This window comes from Acomys minous (assembly GCF_964271855.1).
Source record: "Acomys minous genome assembly, chromosome: 6".
In the NCBI taxonomy this organism is placed as follows: domain Eukaryota; kingdom Metazoa; phylum Chordata; class Mammalia; order Rodentia; family Muridae; genus Acomys; species Acomys minous.
The window spans coordinates 123,995,816-124,015,707 of record NC_140487.1 but is presented as its reverse complement, the minus strand read 5'-3'; the positions used below and the strand labels follow the sequence as shown (position 1 = coordinate 124,015,707).

The window sequence follows — 19,892 nt, the reverse complement described above, 5'->3', positions numbered from 1 at the left end:
CCATACCTCCAGCTCGAGGGGATCAAATGCCCTCTTCTGATGGTCTCAGCACCAGGCAAGCATGTGCTGCACAGATGTACATGCAGGCAAACCACTCATAAACATAAAATAAAATAAAAATAAAAAGTAAAAATAAAACTACAGGACCTAAAAATCCAGTGTATGAGTATAATCCCAGCTACTAGGGAGGCTAAAATAGTAGGATTTCGAGTTTGAGGCCAGTCTAGGCAGCTTAGTGTATATATAGCTTGGTGGTAGAGCACGTAACTGCCAACCAGGTGTTAGGCTGTGGGATCAATCCTCACAGTAGGAAAAAAGGCTTTTTCAAAAGGGATAAAGATAAATACTGAAAAAGAGCAACAAGGAGGCAGATTAGTCACAACCGTCATCTCTGGGACAACTGCGAATGTTGTCTGCTACCGACAGACCTGCAAGAATCACGACACAGTAAGCACTGCGCACTGTTCTCAGCATTATGTAAAGCCACAAGGACAGACCTATGAGGAAGAGGAGCTTCATTCATATTTCCAGTCAAGAGACTACCGCAGTGGATGAAGAGGTAGCAGCAGGATAAAAGACCCAAGAACTAACTGTCTGTCCTCCCTGAAGCACAACCTCTGTTTCCCCATATTTCCGGATACTCCCAAGTGAAACAAGTCGGGAAGAGGCAAAAGGAAACTGGTTAGTGTCTCTATTGATCGGCCTGCACAGAGGACCTCACCAGCCAGGAGTAACTGCAGAGCTATTCCTCACCTCCACCTCACCCCAGCAGATATGCCCCAAAGCCCTGCACAGGAGACAGCCATTCAGAAGAAGCTTTCCGAAAATATTTTCTCAAGACAGGAGAATAAAGAACAAACCCACACACATAACAAGCAGTGCTGCTGCTGCTGCTGCTGCTGCTGCTGCTGCTGCTGCTGCATGTGAAGCATGGAGAACTCAGGTCTGACACCAGAGGCCATCTACACAGCACAGCCAGGAAGGCCAGGTCTCCACCAGCAAGGCAGGTGCCTGTACCAAAGCACCATAAAAAAAGAGGAAATAAAGAAGAATAAATTGTATTCTCCCAAATACTCAAGCATATGGTCTGATATGAAGCACTGAGTATTATCCCCAAACTTCCAAACACAATGTTCAAATACACATTGTCCTAACAGGAAAGGCCTTCTGAGGAATGGGAATCAAACACAGAAACATCAACACAGACACTAACCCTACAATACTTCTCCATACAGTATCTCTTTGGTTCAAATTCTAAAATTAAGCCTGAAAGAATACAAATGATATGCCTTACAAATATTTTAAATATTAGCATTGCTGAGCCCTTTGCAAATCAGAGGCCTCTCCTGAGGAGAGCTGAGCACTCAAAGCTCCACATCCAGCTCACAGGACTCTTCCTCCTCAGTCCCAATACACAGCCAGCCTCTTCCCGCCCCTAGAATGATTCATTCACACCACTCTACCTTAGGGTGCTTGCTGTATTCCGCACAACCGCATACAAACTGACTGTTGTTTCTATATTGTTCCCAAACCTACTACGGGGGGAGGGGGAAGGGAAATGAGAGGCAGCGCAGCAATCCGAAACTTTTTAACTCCCTGTTTGAGTAAAAATTCCATTGCCCAAAAATCTGCTTATCCTGATTGGCTCCCTAATAAACCATGGTGACAACCACTGGCCTGGGCTCTGCAAACAGGAAAAATACACCAAAAAAGCACAATTTCAATTGAGTGGGGGGGGCTATTTTGTGGTCAGAAATCAAGCCACAGGTACCAAATGCAACCTTGTGACCTCTACCTTCCTCGGCATCAAACCCTTTGCACTCTCCTACTCAACACAAAGTACATATACACCACAAAGCTAAAACAAACATACAAGAATAAATACAAGCATATGAATCTCAATTTTAACAGATATCAGTGTGTATAGTCCCGCAAAGCTAGTAAGTCCCGCAAACTCCAAGAAGGCTTGATCCCTTCAGAAGGAACAGAAGAGAGATTCATGTGACATGAAAGCGCCCATCCTAAAACCCACTTTAAAATGACACAGTTGCAATCATCATCCACAGCCATTCCCTCGTGTGTCACCTCACAAGCATTATAAATTTGTGCCAGCAAACAGGCTCTCAATCAAAACAAGTTCCACCCACCTTCAAAGCAACCAATAGCTGCCCACCTACCACCCTTCCTAAAACAGCCAAACAGATCCACTCTGTGGCCCGGCAATCCACACAAGGCACACACGTAACGAAACAGCTGCAGGTTTGCTCTGTAGGTTTTTAAGACAGACAAGTGCTACACTGGGCAAACTCAAACTCAGGCTAAAATCACGCCCAAGAGAGGAAGAAGTGAGGAAGAGGAAGAGGACATGGATAGAAACTCACAAAGCTCCACACTCTACATCTGCTTAATTCACCTCCAGGTAGACGCCAGGCGCAGCTCTGACTTTATGCTCTGCAGTATGACCGCTGCACGTCCAGCTGAGCCAAAGGCTTTAGGAGCATGCACTATGAGTGGCGAGGTGACTCATAAACATCTTCAGAAGGAGCCTGAGCAGCAAAGCCATATCTGGGTGAGGCCAGGGGAAGATCGCCTACCTGCAGGGGCTGAACGGATCGTCCATGACTAACAGGCTCTCGTGAGTCTAGCTGGATTCCTGAATCTCTACTTACTGCTAAAACTCTGCCCTTTTCTACTCTAAGTACTCAAAATGGAGGCACATGCAGGCTGAGAGACCTCACAGAGCTCTCACTGAGCTTGTGCTATGACCTAAGCCTTCACGCAGAACGCAGAAACTTCCCTCACACTGACAGGACTGAGCATGTGCTGTGACCCTCCCTCATCCACACACTGTCTCTCCAGAACGCAATCAATCTCAACCCTGCTGTTTCCGTAAATAAAGCCCAGCCAACAGTCTCTGCAGCTTCTCCCTGCACACCAAGCTAGTGTGCAGGGAAGTGGGGCCTTAGAAAGGGGATTCCAGACAGCCAACACCAGGGAACTCGACAAGCCAAGCCAAGGAGAAGCGTCTGTCCACAGGAGACAGCAGCAAGTTTTCTTTTGTCTTTTATATTTCAAAGTAAATTCGGTTTTTAAGTAACCAGTTTTTCAAGAAGGAACAAAAGTGAAAAAAAAAAAATAGTACGAATGATTGCACCTGAGATTAAACCCAGAAACACAGCCACACACTTTAGAACATAGCAGCAGTGCTTAAGGAAAGTCATTAAAACACGCCTTTTTGAAAACCTTATGTATTTGAATAAAAACACCAAACAAGCAAGCTAGCCACATAGGTATGCACACAATAGAGACGGCACTAACAGAGCACATGAAAATCCTATGCTTCATGCAAAAAGCTCCAAAGTCCCCACGTGATAAATGACAACACTGCCTAAGGTGTAATTAATACAAGCCCCATCGGTCTTGAAGAATGGAATCTAACAATAAAAACAGCACGAAGGTTCAAATCGGCTGGGAATTGGGTGCTGCAGGTGCAACTGACAGCATGAGCCACAATGCTGGGTTGACACCTACCCCCAACATAAACCAAAGTGCATGCATATGCCCCCCAACGCCAAACAACCATCCTCTATAAACACATCCGCATTCTGGGGGGTGAGGGAAGCCCTCATTTCAAGGTCTCTGACTCAACTCTCTAAGTCAAATTCTCACAGCACTATCCATGAAAATAAAGCTACTGAAACCTCATTTGGAAAGATTTCTAAAGCCATGTAAACAAGGCCACCTTACTATAGCAGCACAGTGCTCACTCACACTGCCCATAGTCCAGCCAAGAGAGTTTCTGGTGAAACGTCACAAAACAAATCTGTCTTCTCATACAGTGTGCATCTCCCACAAAGGGGTGTTTGTCATGGAACAAGGAGCTGACATGTAGCTTATTCCCTCCTGCAAACTAAAGGGTCATTTTTTTTTTTTACATCACTTATAACTTAAAAGAGAAAGAGAAAGGAAAGATCACAAAATTTCCCAAAACATAAAAGACAAGATTGCAAAAAAGGGCACAGTCAACCATTTCTCAGAAATGGAATGGTGAGTCAAAAAATTAAAATTACAGATTCTTAGAGCAGTACACCATGGTCAGCCCTGTGTGCTGGGCCCTGCCTATGCTGTGAGACAACCAAATTCTAAGGCAGCCTACAACATACCAGAAATGCCACGGGGCTGGGGATGGGACTCTGTTGGTACGAGTGCTTGCTCAGAATGCAGGAAGCTCTCTGGGCTTGAGCCTCAGGACCACGTAAATTAGTATGGTGCCTGTAACCCTAGCACTCAGGATTCAGGAGACAGGAGACTCAGGGCCACTCTCAGCTATGTAAAATTTCTTCTATTCAGAGACAGAGGGAGGGAAGAGAACACAAATGCTGCACTCAATTAGATATATCTGAACCGGTTTCCCTTTGTCCCAACACATGAAAACAGGGCTGTAGGCCAGAAGAACATTTCCCCAGAACTGCTGCAGTTGACAGTGCAGAGACCTGACAAAACGAGAGCCCTGGAACTAGATGGCACTAAGGAAAGCCCTTCCACACAGGAAAGGTTCACTAAAGCAAACGACATGGAAGAATTCAGTAGCACTATCTTCACAGTGGGGAGGGGGACAACACACAGGAACTATCACATTAAAAAGTTACTTAGCTGGGGAGGGATGGCCCACACCTTTCTTTAAAAAAAAAAGAAACCATTTATTTACAGTATTTATTATGTACACCTGCATACCAGAAGAGGGCACCAGATCTCATTACAGATGGTTCTGAGCCACCATGTGGTTGCTGGGAATTGAACTCAGGACCTTTGGAAGCACAGTCAGTGCTCTTAACCCCTGAGCTGTCTCTCCAACTCAGGCGGCCCACACCTCTAATCCCAGCCCTGGGGAGGCAGAGACAGGCAGATATCTGTGAGTTTGAGGGCAACCTGGTCTATGCAGTTAGTCCAGGAGTGTCAGGGCTGTTACAAAGAGAAACCCTGTGTTGCTGTTGTTGTTGTTACTCTAAGTCAAGAGAAACTTAATTTCAATGTTACTGTTTTCAATCTCACTAGCTGCCCTGGGTGATGCTGACTGTAGCCACAGATGCTCCTTATTCTGAATCCCCGCCCACAGGCCTGGTCTGTTCCTCCTCCGAAAGAGGTTAATAAGTGACTTTCTACCTGTGTTTGCTCTCCCAGAACCTGTGGAATTCTCCTGCAAAGCATGCCTGATCTTTGTCGCTAGCTAAGGCAAAGCAGCTCAGGCAAGCTCCCATAAAGGGAGGAGGTGACCTCCTCACTTCTGCTTTCTTCCAGGTCCTAGAAGTGGCCACTGTCATTTTGGAAAACAAGGTAACAGCTGCAGCTGAGTCCCCATGACCCCTAGAACTGCTTCTTCCCATGTTGCGTATACTAGGATTTGACACTGTCCGCACCACCTGCAGTTTCTTTTATCTCACTGAAGTTAGTTGGTGGTAAATGCTTCTTTCAACGTTCTGTCACTTCTAAGAGCAAAGATAGTTTAGCTGCGACCGCTCTGCACAATCTTGCACATGGGCTTATCACTCCAAAAACTTCTTACCTATGTTTCTGTCGTGGGGCTTCCCTGGCATTAGTCTGTTTGTACTGTCTCTTCCCTGACTACAGTTTGGATTGGACTCTTCATGTCAAAGGAAACGACCTCGCAGAACCCTGGCCCACAGAAGGAAACTCGGATGGACTCTGTTCACATAAGATAATGTAAACCTTCTCTAGTGTAGGAACGTCAGAAATAGACTCTGAAATCAGAGCTAAATCGTGAGGGTTCAAGGTTAGCCTTCTCATTTGTGACTCACTCCCTTGTACTTTGTGTCCTATTTGTGCAGAACTTGAGCTCCTGCTGTGCTAGCTCTAATAGGGAGAGAGAGACAGAAGAACAGACAACACTGTGTGTGCCGAACAGTGCAGCCTATACAACCACAACACAACAGGCTCCCTTTACCAAGGCAGGCTGGCCCAGGAGCACATTCAAATTTTTATATATAGTTTTAAAGCATCCTTTAGAACAAAGTATTCATTAAACAGCATTCATTTTGTATTTATACATCTCACATAATAAAAAATAATTCCTAGAGGATAATTCTTTCCTTTCTAATTTTCTTATTTGCAGATGTATCTCAGATACCTTACAACTTGATCATCTTGCTGACATTTGTGGATTTAAAAATCCTCCACAGACCACGTCAGCATCTGACTGATGAATAGCGTGGATATACACACATATACTCTTATATATAAATATAAATTAATCCTTTGTGCAGTTATTTGACACAGTTGATGTTGCTTGACTATGATTAATTTTCTTAGCATACACTGGCTCTCACAGGCCATCACTGGTCTCTGTTTATGTCCTTCCTTTTTTTGGTTTTGGTTTGTTTTTTGTTTGTTTGTTTGTTTGTTTTGTTTTGTTTGTTTTTCCAAGACAGGGTTTCTCTGTGCAGCCTTGGCTGTCCTGGAATCATTTTGTAGACCAGACTGGCCTCGAACTCACAGAGATCCGCCTGCCTCTGCTCTCCTGCTGGACCCCTCCTCCTCCCAACTACTCCCTCTTTTGCTTTGTGCTATACATGAAATTTACATTATTTTTCCTCTCTCCCTTAGGTTCCTTTTCCCCTACATGGTCCTCCTTCTACTTTCACATCGTATCGGTAGGTAGGTAGGTAGGTAGGCAGATTGATTTAGGTTCTGCATATGAGAAAATGAGTTTAGATTCTGCATATAGAAAACAAGTGGCATTTATCTTTCTTTTGTCTCTACTATGCTGTTGTTCTCCATTACCACCACCGCTACCTCTACCCTCCAACTTCTAGAGTTCACAGAGAAAACATGTGACACTTGTCTCCACAGCACCCCTGTAAGATGTAGACTCAGCAAAGGTTTTTCTCCCACTTTAAAGACTCTGCTGTTTCCTTTTCTGTGCAGAAGGATTTTACTTCATGGCACACCACTTATCAATTCTTGCTATTATTCATTAAGCTAGTGGAGTCTTCTTCAGTTTCAGGTCTTACACGGATGACTTTTGTATGAGATGAGAGATGCAGATTGGTTTCATGCTTCTCCATACAGACTTAGTAGCACCTCTTTTTGAAGAGGTTCTCTTATCTCAAGTGCTTATGTCCTTGCATCTTTGTAGAAACCTGGTGGCTGTAGCTGGCCTCTGTGCAGTACCACACTGTTGCTCTGTCTGCTTAGGGCTGCTTTAATTACTTGGGGGAACTTTGTGCTTCCACTTTAGTTTTTTGTTGTTGTTGTTCTGTTTTGTTTGTTTTTCTAGACAGGGTCTCTCTGTGTAGCCTTTGCTATGCTGGACTTGCTTTGTAGACCAGGCTGGGCTTGAACTCACAGCAATCCACCAGCCTCTGCCTCCCGACTGCTGGGATTAAAGGCGTGCGCCACCACCGCCCGGCCTCCATTTTAGTTTTAAGATTACCTTTAGTTCTCTAAAGAACATCAATGGAAGGTGATGAGAATGAAACTATTTCTAGACTGCTTTTAGGAATACAGCCATTTTCACAGTATTAATTTTTCAATCTCATAACGATGTCTTTCTTTAAGTGCCTTCTTTAGTGTAGTGCTATTACTATTATATACATAATATATATATATATATTGATTTCTGTGTGACTCTGTGTGTACACTTGGGTGTCCATGAAGACCAGAAGAGGATGTTAGGTCCTCAGAAGCTGGAGATACAGGTATAAGGCTACTGACATGGATGATGGGACGTGAACTCAGGTCCTCTGGAAGAGCTTATGTGCTGTGGGCATTAGGAATTGAACACACAACACAGCCTTCATGAGTTAGTTAACACTATCACTGAACTATATATATACCCAGGCCAATTTATTAAAAACTACTATGCATGTGATTTTTCTTTCTTGAGTCCCTTTCTTGGTAAATTCATCACTGGTATAAAGAAAAACTAGTCATTCCCCTCCCCGCTCAGTTTTTGTCAGTGTGTATGAGTTTGCCTATATGTAAGTCTGTGTCCCACAGGCTAGCCTGGTGTCCATGGAGGCCAGAGGATGCTGTCAGATCCTATATGTAAGTCTGTGTCCCACAGGCTAGCCTGGTGTCCATGGAGGCCAGAGGATGCTGTCAGACCCTCTGGATCTGGAACTGAAGTTACAGGTGGTTGTGAGCCACCATGTGGATGCTGGGAACTGCACCTGGGTCCTCTGCAAGAGCTCCTAACAGCTGAGCCAGCCCCTGCTTGCATTACTCTATTCTTCATTTTAGTGGCCATACAAGGGTTTGATTTTTGCTACCTATATGAAGTGTTTGTTTTCTTTTGCAAACTGGAATTTGAGTTTTTCACTTTCAGACATAGGCCATATACCAAGAATGTATTTGATAGTAACATTTCAAGTGCCCCCCCCCCATCCCATTGCAGGATTGATCACAGGATCTATGCATCTTTGGGGGGGGGGGGGTGTCTCTGTGTAGCCTTGGCTGTCCTGGACTCCCTTTGTAGACCAGGCTGCCCTCCAACTCCTAGCGATCAGGCTGCCTCTGCCTCTGGAGTGCTGGGATTAAAGGCCTGCGCCATCACACTCGGCTGGATCTATGCATCTTATGCAGGCATTCTACTAATGAGCTACATTTCAACTTCTCTTTTTACTTTCAGTTTGGAGGGAAGGTCTTATCAACTTGCCCAGGCTTGTTCTAAGTTCACTCTGTAATACAAGCAGATGCTGAACCTGTAATCCTCTTGCCTCAGCCTCCTAAGTAGCTGGGAGTAGGCCACCACCTAGCAGTCCCTGACATTTTGAAATGTTTGTTTTGTATATGTACATTATCGTGCCTTTTATTGCTCATAAAAGTGTGAGAGAATTCAAATTAGCATTCTCATGGTATGCAGGCTGGATGCTATTTCAGTGAGATCATGTTTATTTGTCCATTTCTTCCAGATTCTGGAATATAGGTTACTCAAAGCATTCCTAGTAACCCTCAGGACTTCACTGTTCCTTGATGTAATGCCCCAATTTTTATCTCTAAAGTATTAATCTAAATTGTCTCTTTTAGCTAGTTTTCCTATTCTAGAATATAGATTACTCAAAACATTCCTAGTAATCCTCAGAACTTCACCATTACTTGATGTAATGCCCCAATTTTCATCTCTAAAATATTAATCTAAGTTGTCTCTTTTAGCTTTTTCCTAGGGTTTATCAAGTTACCTTTTTAGAACCAGCCCTTTGACTGACTTATTGTACTGTTTTTAAGACTCAATCTCATTAATTTCTTTCCTGAGCTTAATTATTTCTCTCTCCTAAAATTTGGTTAGTTGGGTTTATTCTTGTTTTTCTATGACCTTGAAATTTAATGTTATTTCCTATACCTCTGTGATTTATAAAGCAAGAATCATTAACTGAATACATTTTCCAAAGAGGTAGGAGGATGGGCAGTGACTAGAATGCCGCGTGTAACACAGAGCTGAGTCTTGATTTTTAATGTAAGCCTTCACAGCTACACATATCTTCTCAGAACTGTCTTTATAGTACGCCAGAGGTTCTGATCAGTAGTGGTTTCATTTTCATGTGCTTCTAAGAATTTTTAAATTTCAGCTCTGATTTCCTCAAAGACCAGCTGTTCATGAGTATGTGTATAGTTCATGTTTGTGTATTCACATGTGTGCATAAACCAGAAGACGCTGCCTCAATGTCATCCACTTTTTCTTTGGAAGGGTCTTTTTTCTTTTTTGAGACAAGGTTTTTCTGTATAGCCTTGAACTCACAGACATCAGGCTGCCTCTGCCTCGTGAGTGCCAGACACCTTTATAGGTATGTGCCACCACCATGTGGGGAGGGTCTTTCACTGGCCTGGAACTTGCCAACTAGATTGGCCTGGCTGGCCAGCAAGCTCCAGTACCACAACGCATGCTTTTATTTATGTGAGTTCTGGGGATTGAACTTGGATCCTCATGTTTGCAGAGTGACCACTCCCCTGGCTGGGCTATCTCCTGAGCCCAAAGTCCCTGTCATCTCTTTTGCAATTAGTCTTGTGTCTCATTCTTCTATGATTTATTTAATACACTCTAAGAAATCGCTTCAATGGTGTTTATTTTTTAGGATTTTAATACAATTTTAAGATTTACTTATTTTATTTTGTATGTATAAGCATCTTGTCTGGATATATACACATACACCACATGCATGCCAGGTACCTTGCCCAAGATCACCTGGAAATGGTGCAATCTCCTAAACGGGAATTACAGTCGTTCTGCGGCTGCTGAAAATCAAATCTGGATCCTCTGTAAGAGCAACAAGTGCTCTAGGCTGCCAATCCATCCCTCTGGTCCATTAGGATTTCTTTAATGACCCAAAATGCGATCTGTTTATGAAAAGATTGCTGGTTTTGCCACTGTCTTGTGTAATGTTTTATAGGTATATGTTAAGTCCATTTGCTCTGTCTTGATTTGAGGAGTGGGAACAGGGGATCTGGATGACCTATTCATTGAGGACAGTGAGGTATCAAAAATTACTCGTTATTAACTGGGCAGTGGTAGTGCACACCTTTAATGCTAGCACTCCAGAGGCAGAGGCAGAGGCAGGGGCAGGCAGATCTTTTTGAGTCTGAGGCCAGCCTGGTCTATAGAGCAACTTCCAAGACAACCAAAGCTACACAGACAAACCCTGCCTCAAAAAACCAAAAACCTCGATGGGTGTGGTGGGGCACACACCTTTAATCCCAGTACTCAGGAGGCAGAGGCAGGCGGAGCTCTGTGAATTCAAGGCCAGCCTGGTCTACAAAGTCCAGGGCAGCCAAGGCTACACAGAGACACCTGTCTTGAAAAAGCCAAAACCAACCAACCAAACAAACAAACAAAACCAAACCTCAACCCAAAATAAATGAATGAATAAATAAATATAATTTTTATCTTGGCCTATGTGGACCTTTCTATGCAGCAGGTTATTTTTTAGCCTCAACATTCAGTGACCATCTATTTACAGCTGTTATAACCTCTTAATACACAGACTCTGGCTAAATGGCTCACACCTTTAATTCCAACACTCAGGAGGCTAATGAAGGAGGATCTCAGTGAGTTCGAGGCCAGCCTAGCCTACAAAGTGAATTCTGAGACAGCCAAGGTTACACACAGAAACCCTCTCTTGAAACAATAGCAGAAACTTCCAAATGCATTGTTCCCTGTTACTACATAGTGACCCTCATCTCTTCACATTTAGGCTTGGGCTCTGTTTTATCAGATGAGACCAGAGCAATCCACGCTTGCTTTCAGCTTCCAGTTGCTTGGCACACTGACAGCTGTTCTGGTTCCATTTTTGCTGTAATAAAACATTTTGACAAGGGCTAGAGAGATGGCTCAGTGGTTAGGAGTACCACCTGTTCTCCCAAAGGTCCTGCCTGGGTTCATTTCCCAACAACCACATAGTGGCTCACAATCATCCATAATGTGATCTGATACCCTCTCTCTTGGCATGCAGGTGTACATGCAGGTACAACACTGTGTACGTAATAATAAATAAATAAATAAATATTTTTAAAAACCCAACCAATTTGACAAAAAGGAACTTATGGAAAGATGTGTACTTGTGTTTGCCCACTTGAGTTTAGGTGTAGCATGTTCATGCAGAAGCCTACAGAGGCTAGAAAAGGGTCTGAGATCTCCTGTAACTGAAATTATAGGTGTTTGTAAGCCACAATGTGGGTGCTGGGAAACAATCCTGCGTCCTTTGTAAACATAGCAAGCATTCAACTTTTGAGGCATTTAGATTTCTTATACAGCCCATGATCACCTGCTCAGGTAATGGTGCCCCCATTACCTTCCAGCATCAAGGAGAAGTCCAGTCATCTCCCACAGAATTGCCCACAGCCAATCTAACCTAGACAATTCCTCAACTGAGGCTCTTCTTTCAGATGACTGTCAAGCTGGAGTTAAAGCTAACAGGGCCGGGGGCCATCTTCCACTTTCAGGCTGGTAAAGTATGTTTCTTGTAACCACACTGGGCATCATGTACATAACTGTTCTGTTACTCATGTATGCCTTACCACGATGGTAGGACCAGGGTACTGTCCATCTCCCAGACCTCTGGGTGAGTGTTCCTGAGATCTCATTACCCAAAGCAAACTGAACAAAGTGTCTAATAAGCTTTCCAAACTGACATGTTCTTTTCTGACACATATGGAAGGCTTGACAAAGTCTGCATCCAGGAAATGATGTTTCAGTACATTCAAAGCAGAGATCTGGCAGCCATGTTACAGCCTTATCCCTCCTCTGTATGCTCTCGTTTCCACACCTTTTCTTGTCTAACAAAAGTGAAAGTGGGGCTGGAGAGATGGCTCAGTGGTTAAGAGCGCCGCCTGCTCTTCCAAAGGTCCTGAGTTCAATTCCCAGCAATCACATGGTGGCTCACAACCATCTGTAATGTGATCTGACGCCCTCTTCTGGCCTGCAGGTGTACATGCAGGCAGAACACTGTATACATAATAAAAAATAAATAAATCTTTAAAAAAAAAAGTGAAAGCAAACAACAAGTTGTACTAAATGCTGAACGTGCCAACTCTGAGGTTACGCGGGCTTTGCGCCATTTTCTGGCATCTTTCTAGCTGAAGTACAAATGTGCAATTGTGCAAACACACAAACATGTGAGTGAGAAAATGAAGTGGGCATAAAAGACCAACTTACCTTGTTTCAGGGTTGTAGCCTAATATGTAGAAAAAGGAGTCCACTCGGGCTTTAAACTCTCTAGCAGCAAATATATCAGAAAAATGGGAGATGTTACACTTCCCTCTGGGAAAAAACAAAAGACAAAAGGTATGTTTAAATTAGTTGCATTGCAAACCAAAAATGCAGATGGACTGGGGCTGGAGTAAGGGAAGCTCATGACTAAATCCAGAGTGTATGAAAAATACACACAGTGTCCATGCTTTGATTGGCAATGTTTTTTTTTTTTATTTAATGATTGCTTCAGTATATAACTTTGTATCACAATTGCTTTTTTCCCTTCACATTTTGTGGTAAAATAAAAACAAAACATAAATATAAACTAGAAGTCAGGTGAGGTAGCTCAACAATCACTGCAAGTAAGTGACAAGCAGACAGTGGCTGGTGGGCCCATACAATACCAACAACAAAAGATAATCTGGAGGCCAGGCGAGGATAAACGGAATCTAAATAAGCTAGAAATAAGAAGAGTATTCAAATCACTGCAGAAATACATGATGAAACACTCCATTTAACTCCAGGTTAGATGCAGTGGGCCCACCTTCCCACTGCACACATGCACACCCTCTGTGCAGAATCTGGACGACACTGTGGTCTCTTTCATAGTCTTTGGTGGAATAGATGTTCTAGAAAGGACTGAATATTAAAGAGAAAACGATCATCGTTTCCATCTGGTTGAAACATCTGGTTTCAGAATTTTCTATTTTTCTGTCACCTCCATTTCTTTCTTACCTTTTTGGGGGTTAGTTATTTCTTTGTATAGCCCAGCTGTCCTGGAATTTCTTTGTAGACTAGGCTGGCCTGCCTCTGCCTCCCGAGTGCTAGGATTACAGAGGTGCAAGCGCCCTCATTCAGTGTCACCCCCACTTCTAAAGCAATCCTTCATTGTTAATAGAGATAGAAGTCAGGGCAGGAAACCTCCACATACAGTCATCTACAAGTAAAGGTGGCATCGCAGAAAAAGTCTCACCTCAGCTAGATTAGTGGCACATATCTGCAAAGCCAGCAACAGGGAGGCTGAGCCTAGAGGATCGCAAGCATAACACACACACACACACACACACACACACACACACACACACTCTCTCTCTCTCTCTCTCTCTCTCTCTCTCTCTCTCTCTCAGGAAAAAAAAAAGCAGAAAGTGGGGTGTCTAGAGCTGGTGCTCTGAGCTACATAATACACAGACAGTGCAGAAGGGTCACGTGCTAAAGGACAAACAGTGAGGACAGAACCTTTTACAACACAAGGGAGGGAATATGCACAAAAATCACACCCTGGAACTTCTTTAAATTAGCTTCCCACACCTAAAGTGTATGTAAAGCGAATGGCTGCTCACCAGCAGGGAGCACAAAATTCACAGCACGTCTGCAGAGAGCTGCGGACAGCCTTACTGTATAAGGAAAACAAACGGCCTTGGGAGAGTCTTCTCTGTTATTTTTTTCCTTCATTAATTTATGTATTTGTTCATTTTACATCCCAATGGAAAGGAAACTCCACCCCCCTCCTCCCAGTGCCACCCTCTGCCCATTTCCACCATACCCCAACCCTGGTACCAACCCACCCTGGCACACCACGTGGCATCAGGACCTAGTGCCTCCTCTCTCAATGAGGCAAGACAAGGCAGCCATGCTAGGAAAACGGGATCCAGAGGGAGGCAACAGAGTCCAAGTCAGAGTCAGCCCCCACCCCAATTGTTAGAGGACCCACTTGCGGACCACGCAGCCCATCAGCTTCACATGTGTAGGGGCCTAGGACAAGTCCATGCATGTTCTTTGGTTGGCCATTCAGTCTCTGTGGGCCCCATGTGACCAGGTTAGTTGGCTACGTAAGTCTTTTTGTGGAGTCCTAGATCCCTTTAGCTCCTCCAATCCTTCCCCTAACTCTTCCACAAGATTGCTTGGGTTCTGCCTAATGTTTTGCTGTGGGTCTCGGCATCTGTTTCCATTACCTGCTGGGTGAAGTCTCTCAGTTAACAGTTATGCTTGGCTCCTGTCTAAAGGACAGCAGAGTACCATTAATAGTGTCAGAGGCTGGGTCTCTCCTATGGTCTCACATTGGGACAGCCACTGGTTGGCCATTCCTTCAATCTCTGTCCCAGCTTTTATCCCTGCACATCTTGCAGGCAGGACACAAGTGGATCAAAGACACCAACATAAAACCTGATACACTAAATCTAATAAAGGAAAAAGTGGGGGAAGGGTCTTGAATGCATTGGTACTGGGACAACTTCCTGAACAAAATACCAATAGCTCAGGCACTAAAAGCAACAATTAATGCGTGAGACCTCCGGAAACTGAAAAGCTTCTGTAAGGCTAAGGACACTGTCAATAGGACAAACTGGCAGCCTACAGACTAGGAAAAGATCTTCATGAATCCTACATCCAATAGAGGGATAATATCCAAAATATATAAAGAACTCAAGAAATTAAACAGCAACAATACAAATAAAATAAAAGATGGGTTACAGAGGTAAACCGAGAATTCTCAACAGAGGAATCTCTAATGTCCAAGAAGCACTAAAGAACTGTTCACAGTCCTTAGTCATCAGGGAAATGCAAGTCAAAATGACTCTGAGATTCCATCTTACATTCATGAGAATAGCTAAGATCATTTTAAAAAGATTTTAACTTTTTATTTTATGCGTATGAGTATTTGCCTGGATACATAAATACATACCCGGTGCCACAGATCACCTGGAATTGGAGTTACAGACAGTTGTAAGCTGCCTTGTGAGTTCTGGGAATTGAACCTGAGTCCTCTAGAGGAAGAGCCAATGCTCTTAACCACCAAGCCATTTCTCCAGCCACCAAGAGAGTCTTGTCTACTCTAGGCTACCAGTTAGAGCAGAGGAATTTTTTGAAACCTTATTTTCTCAGTTTCCATCTAGTGTCTAGGGACATTTTCAGAATCCTAACTTGATTTTATGACTTGTGTTTTTCAGTACATGGATATGTATAGTTCCATTGTGGTTTCTCTATGTCTAACAATACACACTGAGAAATCAGCACCAACACTCCTAACTCTAGGCAGTGCAGAAATCCTTAAATAAGACTGACCTAGACTTCTCTATCCAACTAGAACAAAAGCCAGTATATTCTTTTGACCTGATTTTTGTTTGCTCATTCCTGTATAAGCTGGGAATTTCATTCATTAATTTTTTTAATTAAAAAATTTACTGATATGTTTGTACAAATCTTTGATCTTCTTAACTGCATGCCATGTACATATGGCATTTTTATTTTAATTTTTACAAAGTTTTCTTTTAGCTTGTACTTCCTTTTATATCAGAAGTTGTTTTAATAGGAAGTATTATGCTTCTAAGTATAGAGGGCTTGTATTCTTTTGTTTTTTCATGGTAAACTAAGTTACTGCAATGTAACCTGACAGACATTTTTGTCTTATGACTTAATATACAAGAAATTTTGAAAAATGTGACAAAGCGAAGCTGGAGAAATGGCTTGGCAGTTAATACTGGCTGCTCTTCCAGAGGACCAGGGTTCAATTCCCAGCACCCACATGGCAGCTCACAACTCTCTGCAACTCCAGTTCCAGAGGATGACACCCTCACACAGACATACATGAGACAAAACATCAATGCACATAAAAAGAAATAATTATATAAAAAGGAGAATATGACAAAATATACAAAAAAGAATGTAAACTATTACCCAGGGTGCAAAGTTCAACAGTCTTACATTCAAGTGCTGAGGAAAGTCCTAATGAAAGCTGTGGGAAACTCACACTAGAAACTCCCACCTCTCCTGAGGCACACATAAGTCATAGAAAACAAACACAAAATATACTGTGCTCTTAGATAGAAAAGTCAGCATAGGCTTTCTTCACCAGCTGAATAACACATTCAATGCAATCACTCAGCAAATACCAGCGTCTTTTCACAGGAGGAAAGAGGCTATCACAAGGCTCATGCGGAAAAGCAAATGACTTTTAAAAGGGAGAAGTAGTCAGACACTGGAACGCACAACAAGCTTTTAATACAGAGCCCTTCATCTGCTAGCAAGGCAGTAAAGCGCTACACAATGTGGGGACAAAGACAATGACAAGCTGTGCTGCCCACCAATGCGCTAAGGTGTGTGAACAGTAGAGGAAGAATGTTCTAAGTCAGCCCAGAAAAGGACTCTGCAATAGATGAGACTTCTTAGGGGAATCTCCACAGAGGTAATTAATCTGTTTTAACCCATAAATATAATGGCAGTTGCTCATAGCAAAGCAAGGAGGTAAATTAATGCAGAATGAACATAATGAAAACCAGAATCTATGAATAATTAGTCAAAGTTTCTTGACAAAAAATTTTAGAAAATTTTACCTTAAGTTACCTTTCTAAAATATGAATCTCAAGGTAAGATCCTAGCAAATAGCCTGAACCACGTTAGACTATTTTTTTCTTGTGACTAATACAAATAGCAGGCAGATAGTGAGTCAGCTGGAAAAGAGCCCTCAAGTCAAGAGTCACTTCTGACCTACAGTACTATCTTCCAGTCTGCACACTATTACAGCACACATTCCCAGTCACAAAGTGGCCACTCCACACAGCACCAACAAAGCATCATCTTAAAGGGGAAAGCAACAAGCAAAGTGCAAGAGATGGGCATGTGGGCTTAGCCTTGGAGCTTGGAGCTTTGGGCTAAGTTTCGCTTCCTATAGGAAAGTCATGGGGTTACCCAATCAACCCACTTACTGGCAACAAGAAACAAAATCATGGATACTGAACATCATCAGTACCAGAAGTAACTGTATTATAAGCTTTTCTTTCTTGAACACTAGTTTTATAGACCTCAGTAAGATTCAGTAACTGAAACAGAACATTAGCAAGGCCATGGCATAGGAGGCCCCCTGTGAGTGCTTACTACATGCCCGCTATAGTGGGTTTTAAGTCAAGAGATATGTTCAGGTCATAAGGGCACTGCTCAGTCACATGATCCTGAGCAAGTGTCAAAAATCAACAGTTTTGATTCTGGTCATAAAGCTATGTAACAGCAGAATTAAGCTAAAGTCACCTTGTTTCAATCTGATACTTTTTGCTGTTATGTCACAATATCAACCAAAAATGCATACGTGGGCACTAAGATAACTCAAGCAGTGATCAGCTCAAGATGCTGGCTTCTGTAATGGAGGTGGTGAACAGGGTCGTGGGATAAGAAAACGGGAATGGCCAAGGCCAAGGATTCAAAACAGGCTGCAGAGCAGGAACGCTGTCTCAGTGCACACTTCTCAACACAGTCCAGACTGAGGATACATTTCCTCTGGTAAGGAAAGGCTAAGCTGTCACAGCTTACAAAGCAAAGGCCACAGAGGAATTCTGTTTCCTCTTGATTCGGGGTGACTAAAGCACAAAGCTCTCCTTCTCTTTCATAACCCAACTCTAGCACCAGCTTCAAAGGAAAATACAGACATCAGCTTCTTCCCAAGTGAATGGGATGGCAGAGCCCAGTCAGTGGCTGCACACAGCATGACTCCATGTAAGGGAGTCCTTTGATCTTTGAAAGAATGGTGCTAAGAGCCAACACTGAGACTTTTTCTTTTTCAGTCCTCTTTTTTTCCATTATACTCATTCGATCCCCTTTCAAGTGCCCATGAACTGTTTTTAATTTGTGTCCCCTTCAGAATCGAATTTGTCTATAGTGGTACTGGTTTACATTTGTGAAAAAGCAAAGTACCCTTTCCTGAGGGTGAACTAAAAAAAAAAAAAAAGAAAGAAAGAAAGAAAGAAAGAAAGAAAGAAATTGGCAGAAAAAGTTGAATCTCAATCCTCAGTTATCACTGCTCACCAAAAAGTATAAGCTAAAGTACCCCAACTCGGAGAAGAAAAATGGAATAAGCTGAGACTACTAGGGCTCTGCCATTCAATCCTGTTTGACAGGTGATGACCACAAATATACCATAAAACTTTCTGTGCTGAGCTACTACTTCTGAGAATGAGGTTAGAGCCAGATACTGAGCATCAGACTCGGGCAAATCCAAGCTTTCGACAAGGTTTACCAAGCCAGACCGTGTAGTGACAAAGAGACCACTTGTCATTCAGTCATCAGGTCACTAAAACACAGTTCATTTAAGCCTAATAAAATCAAGTGGATACGTTTTCTTAATGAGAGACCCTCACTATACGAATCAGTGGTTATCCAATACCAAATGGTGAACGTTGAAAACATACATGCAAGTAGCATTAGACAGACAGGATAGGTTGTACTTATGTAGTTAGAAATATGTAACACATAACTTTAAGCAACAACAATTAATACAAAAAGGAGCCATGAATTTGAAAAAGAGAAAGGGAAAAAAATGCCATGTGAGGGCTTGGATAAAGGAAAGGGAAGTGAGGTGATACAATTATATTATAATCCCAAGAAATAAATCATTTAAGAAAAAATTGGAGATGAATGTTTTGAACTAGACCTACAACTTTTTGGACAACTTTTAAGATAGTATCACAGGAAGATTAAAAGCCTAAAGCCAGTAAGGATTATAGTCAGATACCTTGAAAAGAGAACCTTATGTATTGCTATTAGAGTAGCGAGGTACAGGGCACAGAGCAGCAGTTCACAGCTTCTCATGCCCAGATGAAGCAGTGCAAGCCTGTCTAGAGTAATTCAACTTTGCCTGTGTCCAGCTAGAGTCACCTGAGATAAAAAGTTCTTCTAAAAATGTAAAAACTAGATGGAAATTGTCTAACAATTCTGAATAGCATTAAAAATCCTCAAATATACTCATTTTAAGCAATTAGTAAAAACATGTTGTACAAATAATTAGAGTTTCCACCATTTCCCTAACTACAATCCAAAGTCCTTTAGAACCATGACCTCAACCAGTGAGATGCTGGAAAGAACAGAAAGCAAGCCAGCACAAATGCTAAGTCAGTCAGCTCACTTACTTACTAACCATTTGTTTCATCAACCCATCAACCCGCTTAAACAGCTTTGCTCAGCATGTAGCTTACTTTAAGCCCAGAAATACACCATTAAGGACAGACAAAGGAATTTGGGGAAAGTTTATAAACAACCAGAGACATTCTCAAAATAGAAAGTCAATCAAACAAACCCACTCCTCCCTTGCAGCAGGTCTCAGTGAAGCACTGACCGACAAGCCACACGGCCCCACTGCCTGTTCTTACACAGAACTGAGAAGGATTTTACATCTTTAAATAGTTGAAAAAGAAGTGGAAAAAATTCCTGG

The 19,892-nt window shown here is 42.6% G+C and overlaps 1 protein-coding gene across 5 annotated transcripts in view; it reads right to left on the bottom strand.

Annotated features, from left to right (window-relative positions):
* Nucleotides 1-19,892, bottom strand: part of RERE (arginine-glutamic acid dipeptide repeats) — a 337,601-nt gene that overhangs the window by 123,514 nt on the left and 194,195 nt on the right. For 4 of the 5 annotated variants that reach the window (XM_084786701.1, XM_084786704.1, XM_084786703.1 and 1 more), the window contains one exon: nucleotides 12,665-12,769. In XM_084786701.1, the coding sequence (XP_084642827.1) occupies nucleotides 12,665-12,769 (105 nt within the window). Of the gene's footprint in view, nucleotides 1-2,594; nucleotides 3,104-12,664; nucleotides 12,770-19,892 lie in introns of those variants that run through there. The other variant, XM_084786705.1, reaches the window with a different exon arrangement.